Source organism: Palaemon carinicauda, chromosome 7 (assembly GCF_036898095.1).
Source record: "Palaemon carinicauda isolate YSFRI2023 chromosome 7, ASM3689809v2, whole genome shotgun sequence".
NCBI lineage: Eukaryota > Metazoa > Arthropoda > Malacostraca > Decapoda > Palaemonidae > Palaemon > Palaemon carinicauda.
This window is the reverse complement of record NC_090731.1, coordinates 160,669,910-160,680,998: the sequence shown is the minus strand read 5'-3', so window position 1 is coordinate 160,680,998 and position 11,089 is coordinate 160,669,910. Positions and strand designations below refer to the sequence as shown.

At 37.6% G+C, this 11,089-nt stretch overlaps 1 protein-coding gene across 1 annotated transcript; it reads left to right on the top strand.

Moving 5' to 3' along the window:
- Nucleotides 1-924: 924 nt before the first annotated feature.
- Nucleotides 925-1,626, top strand: LOC137644628 (acidic phosphoprotein-like). The gene is made up of 2 exons (XM_068377581.1): nucleotides 925-1,104; nucleotides 1,210-1,626. Exons 1-2 carry the CDS (start codon nucleotides 925-927, stop codon nucleotides 1,624-1,626), a joined length of 597 nt encoding a protein of 198 aa, XP_068233682.1.
- The last annotated feature ends 9,463 nt before the right edge of the window (nucleotides 1,627-11,089 follow it).

Sequence of the window (11,089 nt, the reverse complement as noted above, 5' to 3'; positions counted from 1 at the left end):
CTTCTCTACAAGAAAGTCTCTGTGAATGCTAAGGTCTATTAGATTCAACCCTTTCCAACCCTATATATCCCATAGGAATTGAAGGGTTGTAGGAATGCCAGAAGATTCCAAAATTCATAATTCTGGAAATGGTGAAAGTTCCTTTCTTCCAAAGACCAAAGTCTTCTAAAAGATATAACGATGATGATAGTAATAATGATTATGCTGATTCATTGGATTTGAGGTACATTCTCAGGGGCTAGGGCCGGGAAGGGCATTCAGCTCTTATGTCTAAATACGGGGCAAACTCTAGGCATGCACTGTGAGGTAATGTTTAAGAGGAGCTGGAAAGAAAAAACGTTAAGGGACGGTGGACAGAAAAAAATGAAAAAGACGGTGGACAGAAAAAAATGAAAAAGACGGTGGACAGAAAAAAATGAAAGACGGTGGACAGTAAAAATTAAAGAGACGGTGGACAGAAAAAATTAAAGAGACGGTGGACAGAAAGATGAAAGAGACGGTGGACAGAAAAAATGAAAGACGGTGGACAGAAAAAAATGAAAGACACGGTGGAAAGAAAGATGAAAGAGACGGTGGACAGAAAGATGAAAGAGACGGTGGACAGAAAGATGAAAGAGACGGTGGACAGAAAAAATGAAAGAGACGGTGGACAGAAACATGAAAGAGACGGTGGACAGAAAGATGAAAGAGACGTTGGGCAGAAAGATGAAAGAGACGGTGGACAGAAAAAATGAAAGAGACGGTGGACAGAAAGATGAAAGAGACGTTGGGCAGAAAGATGAAAGAGACGGTGGACAGAAAAAATGAAAGAGACAGTGGACAGAAAATGAAAGGCACGGTGGACAGAAAGATGAAAGAGACAGTGGGCAGAAAGATAACAGAGACGGTGGACAGAAAAAATGAAAAAGACGGTGGACAGAAAAAATGAAAAAGACGGTGGACAGAAAAAATGAAAGAGACGGTGGACAGAAAATGAAAGACACGGTGGACAGAAAGATGAAAGACACGGTGGAAAGAAAGATGAAAGAGACGGTGGACAGAAAGATGAAAGACACGGTGGACAGAATGATGAAAGAGACGATGGACAGAGGAATGAAAGAGACGGTAGACTGAAAAAATGAAAGAGACGCTGGAGAGAAAAATGAAAAAGACGTAGGACAGAAAAATGAAAGAGACGCTGGAGAGAAAAATGAAAGAGACGTTGAACAGAAAAGTGAAGGAGACAGTGGACAGAAAGATGAAAGAGACGTAGGACAGAAAAATGAAAGAGACGTTGGACAGAAAAATGAAGGAGACAGTGGACAGAAAGATGAAAGAGACGTAGGACAGAAAGATGAAAGAGACGTAGGACAGAAAAATGAAAGAGACGTAGGACAGAAAAATGAAAGAGACGCTGGAGAGAAAAATGAAAGAGACGTTGGACAGAAAAATGAAGGAGACAGTGGACAGAAAGATGAAAGAGACGTAGGACAGAAAGATGAAAGAGACGTAGGACAGAAAAAAGAAAGAGACGTAGGACAGAAAAATGAAAGAGACGCTGGAGAGAAAAATGAAAGAGACGTTGGACAGAAAAATGAAGGAGACAGTGGACAGAAAGATGAAAGAGACGTAGGACAGAAAAAATGAAAGAGACGTTGGACAGAAAAATGAAGGAGACAGTGGACAGAAAGATGAAAGAGACGTAGGACAGAAAAATGAAAGAGACGGACAGAAAAATGAGAGACGTAGGACAGAAAAAATGAAAGGGACGGTGGACAGAAAAAAAATGGAAGAGACGTTGGGCAGAAAAAATGCAAGAGACGGTGGACAGAGAAAATGAAAGAGACGCTCGGCAGAAAAAATGAAAGTGACAGTAGACAGAAAAACTGAAAGAGACGGTGGACAGAAAAATGAGAGACGTTGGACAAAAAAAAAAATGAAAGAGACGTTGGACAGAAAAATGAAAGAGACGCTGCAGGGAAAAATGAAAGAGACGTTGGACAGAAAAATGAAGGAAACGGTAGACAGAAAAAATGAAAGAAACGGTACACAGAACAAATGAAAAAGACGGCGGACAGAAAAAAGTTAGAGAAGGTGGACAGAAAGATGGAAGAAATGACGTGAAATGGAGATGGTCCCTCCTATAAAAAAAATCTATAGAAGATCTAGATGAAGGAAATGGTGTAGAAAGAAAAATGGGGGAAGGTCTGGAGGAAATAGAGGCGCCTTAATTTGTAAATCAATATATTTATGTGGCCCCAGGGTGAAATATGGAATGAGCTACGTTCGATCTTCCTCAGATTGTAATAGATCTATGACATGAATGGAAAATGGGAAACGCAGCATCATATATATGTATATGTATATATACATATATATATATATATATATATATAGATATATATATATATATATACATATATGTGTGTGTGTGTGTGGTCAGTCTCTAGGGCATTGTCACTATCTTTAGTCTGCCATTATGGCCTTTAAACTATATATATACATATATATATATATATATATACACACACACACATATATATATATTATATATATATATACACACACACACATATATATATATTATATATATATATATACACACACACACATATATATATATATATATATCTCAGAGGCAGAACCCCTCTCCAACCAAGCTAGAACCAGGGAGGGCCAAACAATGGCTGATTATGACTCTGCAAGTAGACCTATAGGCTTCCCCAAACCCCTATAGCCTACTCCTTAGCTCACATGTATGGTGAGATAACAGACGCTACAAGAAACCATCGAACTTGAGAAGGACTCGAATCCCAGTCCAGTAGATCACCAGTCAGGAACGTTTCCAATAATCCACCACAATATTTTATTTCAATTGTTTTAACTCTTATATCGGTTATATATTTCCTTATTTCATTTGCCCACTGGTCTATTTTTACTTGTTGGAGCACTTGGGCTTATAGCCTCTTGCTTTTCCAGCCAGGGTTGTAGCTTAGCTAATAGTAGTAATAATAATAATAATAATAATAAAAGAGAGAGAGAGAGAGAGAGAGAGAGAGAGAGAGAGAGAGAGAGAGAGATTTTGGTAGTAATTTTAGTCTTTTTTTGAAGCGTTTTATACGTTATAAATGTCTGATCAAAGATATGGCAGTAATTTTAATGTTCTGGAAGCGTTTTAAACGTTATAAATGCTCTCTGAGCAAAGATCTGGTAGTGCTTTTAGTCTTCTGGGGGAAGAGAGAGAGAGAGAGAGAGAGAGAGAGAGAGAGAGAGAGCGCTGGAACACAAAGCAGACTAATATCAAATTGGAAAATATATTAAGTTGAATATTGCACCTGCATATCCTGCTTTACTGGCTTGAGAAAATTGATATGCCAACATAAATCTTCTTTATACTCTTCCCGGGTAAGGTGTTTTATATCAAATTAAGCTATATCATTACTTACTGCCCATGGCTTACTACACGCCTCATTCCTTGATTACATCGTCAATCTTCATTATCCAACGATAAATTTTCGTTCCATTAAATCTCGTCTAATCTTTTGATAATTTTTTTGCAAAACTTATGTAGCTTAAAATGCAGGGATTATTTCTCTCGAACTTCAGCGTTACGTGTGTACATCCCCATGACCTGATTATCTAACTTAACTATTCCGTCAATAATCAATTTACCACTACTACCATAATGATACTTTTGCCTCGTTTTTCGCTGTATCATACATACTGTCTTACCCTCTTGCTTGAGGGTACACTCGGGCACACTATTCTACCTTGTTTCTCTTCCTCTTGTTCTGTTAAATTTTTCATAGTTTATATAGGAAATATTTATTTAAATGGCATTGTTCTTAAAATATATTATTTTTCTTTGTTTCCTTTCCACACAGTTTATATAGGAAATATTTATTTAAATGGCATTGTTCTTAAAATATATTATTTTTCTTTGTTTCCTTTCCTCACATTTTATATAGGAAATATTTTTATAAATGTCATTGTTCTTAAAATATATTTTTCTTTGTTTCCTTTCCTCACTGGGCTATTTTCCCTGTTGGAGCCCCTGGGCTTATAGCATCTTGCTTTTCCAACTATAGGTTGTAGCTTAGCAAGTAGTAATAATAATAATAATAATAATAATAATAATAATAATAATAATAATATTGAAGTGCGCTATTTTGTCTCTACCTTCATTACTCAGACAATTTTTTTTCTGTGTTTTGCATTAAAGGTTCGACATTTTCTCCCTCTTGTCGGTTAGGGATAAGAATACGGACTCCTTTAGCCTTTCATGATATAACAACTATCTTTGTTTTTATTTTTCTTATCAACCATTATCAAGCAGGGCCTTTCATATCTGTTTAAACCTGAATATCTAACAAATCTTGTTACTCTTGAGCCACGTTCATGGCAATTTCGCAAGAATGTTTTCAGTTTATTTTTTCATTATTAAACATTTTCAGTTTTTTCTTATGATTTAACTCCATTTGTTTAAAAGACAGAAGTAGTTTTTACAAACTAAACTTTGTAGAAATTCATTCTGAATTTTAAGAAAGTCTTTTCGATTCATATGTACTCTTACGAAGGATTGACACAAGGTATGATAGATTATAACATTGATATAAAAAGGCTATTCCATAACTATTTCACATATACAATAAAAACAATTGTCTGGATATATATATATATATATATATATATACATAAATGTATGTATGTATGTATGTATATACACACATATATATATACACATACATACATACACACACACACACACATATATATATATATATATATATATATTTCCAGTCACGCTGAGCTCTTCCCATTCTTAAAGAATGGGGGAGAAGGTGTAGTCATACCCTGGTGAGAGAGGTGTGGGTGTGTTCATACATCTAAATATGTAGCTGTCATTTTTGAAGGTCCGCATACACTAGACACATAAAAAACACCATTGCTGATCAAACGAGAGAGAGAGAGAGAGAGAGAGAGAGAGAGAGAGAGAGAGATGCTATTCTATAATAATAATAATAATCACATAATAAACACCATTGATGATTGAAGTGTGTAAGAGAGAGAGAGAGAGAGAGAGAGAGAGAGAGAGATGCTATTCAATAATAATAATAACATAATAAACACCATTGATGAATCAAGTGTGTATGAGAGAGAGAGAGAGAGAGAGAGAGAGAGAGAGAGAGGGGGGGGGATGCTATTCTATAATAATAATAATAACATAATAAACACCATTGATGAATAAAGAGAGAGAGAGAGAGAGAGAGAGAGAGAGAGAGAGATGCTATTCAATAATGATAATCACATAATAAACACCATTCATTCAATTGTGTATGAGAGAGAGATACTATTCTATAATAATAATCACATAATAAACACCACTGATGATTAAAGTGTAAGAGAGAGAGAGAGAGAGAGAGAGAGAGAGAGAGAGAGAGAGAGAGAGAGGGGACCTTTAAAACTGCAACATGTTTCCCCTCTCACAAAAGAGTCTCTTGTGCTGGTGGGTGACCTTTTACTTCCCATCCACCTGCTTTAATAACGCGCTGTCTTATCTTCTGGCATTTGGAAAAAACAAGAACAAAAAAAAATAAGAATAAAAAAAAGGAAGAGAGGACCACCAGGGTAAAAACAGAAAGATGTGTATTATTAACCTGTTCCAAAATACAAAGGAATTTGTGTTCTTGTGTGCGTGTGTGTGTATATATATATATATATATATATGTATATATACATATATATACATATAGATATATATATATATATATATGTATATATACATATATATATATATATTTATAAATATATATAACAAATATATATATATATATATATATATATCTACATATATATATATATTTACACACACACACATATATATATATATATATACATATATATACATACATATATATATATATATATATCATCATCATCATTTCCTCCTACGCCTATTGACGCAAAGGGCCTCCGTTAGATTTCGCCGGTCGTCTCTATCTTGAGCTTTTAATTCAATACTTCTCCATTCGTTATCTACTACTTCGTGCTTTATAGTCCTCAGCCATGTAGGCCTGGGTCTTCCAACTCTTCTAGTCCCTTGTGGAGCCCAGCTGAACGTTTGGTGAACTAATCTCTCTTGGGGAGTGCGAAGAACATGCATATTTATGTATATATATATATATATATATATATATTATATATATATACTGTATATATATATACACACACACACACGAACACACATAAACACCCCTTTTAAAGATACGAGTAAAAATCGAGAGAGAGAGAGAGAGAGAGAGAGAGAGAGAGAGAGAGAGAGAATTTCTTTTTTCAGAGCAATGAAATGCATGAAAAAATCAAGACAGCTGGTGCCCCCTCCCCACACAGGATGCAGTGCTACACACGCTGGGGGGGGGGGGGGGGGGGGGGCAGTCCCCCACCCTTCTATCGGTGTGTCACCTTTAAAGAATTCTCCACACCAGCCAAAGGATTTCTCCATTAACGGCGTCACGGACTCCTTTCTCTTCAGAGTTCAATAGCCGAGTCGAATGGCTCAAAGGAGTTAATTTAACAATAATGTAACACTTTAGGTTCGTTGGGTATAGCTTGGAGACTAATATGAAGTTTGAGTGTAAGGGTCGGTCGCTGAAATTATACGATAGAAAATTGTGTGTTAAGATTGCTTAAGTACATATATGCATGCTAGATTCCAATCATCCTTATTATGCATATTTTCCCCCATGACCAAATAGAAGATTTTGCAAAAGGCATGTATTCACACCTGTACCCATTTTGACAAAATTTGGTACTCATGATGGGTATGACCCAAGGATGAATCTGTAACATTTTGGATATGGTAAATCAAAGTACAAGTACGAAGTGGTACTTTGAAAATAATTGCAAAGTCAAGTAGATGGAAAATATTTTAGAATATTTTGTTTGTGAACAACGTTATGCAAAACTACAAAACCAATTTCAACGAAGATGGTGGACACGTGGGGTATGACCTAAGGAAAAATGCATTACATTTTGAAGAAAATACATCGAAGTACAAGTATGCAGTGGAGTTAACAGAAATATAAGACTGCTTGTCGTGGCGAAGGCATGCTCTTAACTAAGTGCCCCTCTAGTTCGGTGTTGTAAAAACGATATTAAAACGTATAAAATCTTACATAAATGAGAATTGAAATAATGAAAGTAAAAATCAGAAATAAAACAGCGAAAGAAATAAAAATAATTCATGAGTAAAAACAATTTTCAGCAAATGAAATGAACATGATGACGCTAACTACTCGACTCAATTTAGAAATCTTAGAAAACGAGCAAATTCAAAAACGAAATTAGTCACCCGAGGTAACCAGGGATGCCTTATTAATGAACCCATCCCAGTGGAAACAAAGCTTCAGTGGAAGTGGTCATTTTGATCGGATAAACTTGCCACCCAAATACCACTATTCCCGAAACCTTCAGGGGAATGACCAGCGCTGCAAATTTTTGGACCCTTATGAAATTTCCCATTCCAACCATTCCTAGCCTGATATTCCAACCCTGATATTCCAAACAGGAATGCGCAAATCCATCTAACACCCCCACCCCCCACACAGTGATTGATCAGTTAAGGTGGAACCACCGTTCGGAGCCACGCTGGAGCCTGGAGTGCAAAAGAATCCCTGAAGCCTGATCGTCAAACTTCCACATTATGAGGAATTATAAAAAGATTCTTTCAAAGTATCGAAAGAATGTACGTTTATGAGGATTTATGTTGCTTCTCTATGTTGCTTCTCCCGTCACAATAAATCTGGGGCTTAATGTCATTTCTTCATGTCGTGAAGGAAACTTAAAAGATTTCTTTTAAAAAAGGGTTTTGTTCCATATTACATTAGACGGAAATGAGAAATATTTTGTCCATAATTCCATTAGTGAATGGAGTCTTTATCTTATGAAGGAAAAATCTGAAATATTGCTTTTCATAAGAAGGTAAAGTTATGATAAAACGATATAAGAAATAATAATAATGGCAATGCTAATAGTGGCGCTGAGGGGACAAGTGGAATGGAGTGAAAAATTATATTAATGATGTATGGAAATGGATATATATATATATATATATATATATATACACACATATATATATGTATATACACACACACATATATATATATATATATATACACCAGTCTCACCCAGCTCATCCCTGAGGTAAGGCGAAAGGAAATAGTAATACCCTGGAGAGAGGTGGAATCCTTTTGCGTATGTGCAAATATCTAAATATTTAAGCCGTCACTTTTGACGGGTTGCGTATACTAGCATAAGCAGAAGCAAGCATGAACAAAATCTAACCTTTATTTAATTCAAAGACTCCCAACTAGAAAAATTGACCATTAAGGTCAAAGGCAGGTCATCTGTTGTTTCATGAGTGAGAGAGTGAGGACCTGAGGAAACCTAACCCCCCTCCAACCCCCCCCCCCTCTCTCTCTCTCTCTCTCTCTCTCTCTCTCTCTCTCTCTATCTATCTATCTATCTTTCTCTCTCTCTCTCCCTCTCTCTCTCTTTATCGGGCATGAGTAGGAGAGCAGAGGAAGGATAGGAGATGGGGAGTGGTAGGGAAAAGGGGAGGTGGGGATGGGAAAGAGATGGGAAAGGGAAGAGGAATTAGAAAGGGGGGGAGGGAGAAGGGAAATAGAAAGTTGAAGGGTAAAGGGGAAGAGGAAAGGAAAGAGGGAGAAAGGAAGGGGAAGGAGGAAGAGGAATTGGAAGGGAGAGGGAGAAGGAAGAGGGATGGGAAGGGAGACGGGAGCGAGGGGACAGAAGTGGGATAGGGAAATAGGCAAGGGAGAAAGGGAAGGCAAGGAAGGAGGGAGAGGTAATGGAGAGGCAAGGAAGAAGGATAGAGTTAAGGGAGAAGGAGGCAAGGGAGAGGGAAGAGTCAAGGGAGAAGGGATAGGCAAGGGAGAGGGAAGGGAGAAGAGGTGAGGCAAGGGAGAGGGAAGGGGAGAGGCAAGGGAGAGGGAAGGGGAGAGGCAAGGGAGAGGGAAGGGAGAAGGGGAGAGGCAAGGAAGAGGGAAGGGGAGAGGCAAGGGAGAGGGGGAGATAAAAGAGTGAGGGGACGGGGGTAGTTGTCAAATAAGCAATCAGCGAACCGTCTGAGCCAGTGATTACAGATCCGGCAAAACCTCAGTGAACGAGGCAGTGAGCTCATATAGGAGTAATTATTGGATCGAGAACGTCATGGATTTCGAATGTCACCCTTACGACAAGGCGCAACAAGGGCTCTTTACGTGCAACAGTTAAGTATTGGTCAAATTTTTCCCCTTGCTTTCAGCTTTTCTTTTTGTTATTTTCACTCGTTTTCCTCCGTAACTTTTATCTCTCTCTCTCTCTCTCTCTCTCTCTCTCTCTCTCTCTCTCTCTCACCAGCGTGTGTAATTTATTTGTGAAGTTCACAAGCTCTGCTTTGAGAAGAATGTAGTATAAATATTGCATCTGGCAACGGAAATGTAATTGAAATATGTTTCCGAGTAATTTCCTTCTCTCGAGTTTCTTTCACCAAAAAGGAAAAAGAATATTAAAACAATACTTCCTCTCCACCCAAAAAAATATAACAATACAATCCTTTTTACTTGTTTAAATTCTCGACATTGTTCTCATTCGAACAAAGTTAGTAGATTCGAATATGACTTTTTTTTATTTAGAAACCTTGATCAGTTCAGTGGCGTAGCCATGGAGGAGAGGGAGTATATTTTTGAAAACACCTTCCAGGCCCCCAAGAGAGGGGCTCATTTTGAAAACGCCTCCCTGGCCTCCAAGAGAGAGAAGGGGGTCTTCGAAAATGCTTCCCAGGCCCCCAAGAGAGGGGCTCTTTTTTAAAACGCCTCCCAAGCCTTCAAGAGAGGGGGGTCTTTGAAAACGCTTCCCAGGCCTACAAGAGAGGGGCTCTTTTTGAAAACACCTCCCCGCCCTCCAAGAGAGGAAGGGGGAGTCTTTGAAAACACTTCCCAAGCCTTCAAGAGAGGGTGGTCTTTGAAAATTTCTCCCCAGCCTCCTAGAGAGGGGAGGGGAGGTCTTTGAAAATGCTTCCCAGGCCTACAAGAGAGGGGCTCTTTTTGAAAACGCCTCCCAAGTCTTTGAAAATTTCTCCCCAGCCTCCTAGAGAGGCGAGGGGGTGTCTTTGAGAATGCCTCCCGGTCCTCCATGAGAAGGGGGTCTCTAAAGCAAGGTCAGAAAATAAAAAGTATGTAAGCATACATTTAAAATTACCACAAATTCACTAACTCAGCCGCCTGGTCCCCAAAATCTTTAGCTACGTCCCTGCTGATTACTTTTATTTACCTGTATTTTCTAATCAATATCTTTACGAATAGTGATTCGATCATCACAGACAAATATTACCTACTATTTACCATCAATAAGTCTTCTAATTTGTATGATTTTTAAAATATTTTCGGCACCTTAAATACTTCATGTTTTTAGCTTTATTTTCTGTTCTAGTATATAAAAGTCACTTACTCCTCGAGATACACAACAAATAAATACACACAGAAACAACTTATGATTACACAGTAACAAAATAACAACTATGAAATAAATAGCGTACCAATTTTTGTACTTAATGTGTTCTTCCATATACGCTAATATACACATAAATAAATATACAAATATAATGTACACCGAATGAATGGCACACATATAAATGACAAAATAAAATCTTGAATATATTCAAGAAAAAAAGTCAAGTCATTTATAGTACTGAATGTGCACTTTTTTCTCAAATTCCAGAACAGTAAAACCATATCCTTGCTTTCCTTCTAATTGCAGTCGATTCAGAACGCAATGATTACATGAAATTATACAGGTTATTTACATTATTTAACCGAGCGGTAAAAAAAAATAGCCATCTGCTAGCGTACGCGACCCGTCAAAAGACAACGGCTAAATATTTAGATATGCATATACAGATTAAACCCTTCCCACCCCCTCCCCCTTTCCTAACTACAACTCCCCTCGCCGGGGTATGACTACATCTTCTCCCCCTTACCCGAAGAACGGGGATAGACCGAGTAGTTGTTCGTCTGGCAATGCCGCTGAGAAAGAAATATATAAATTATGT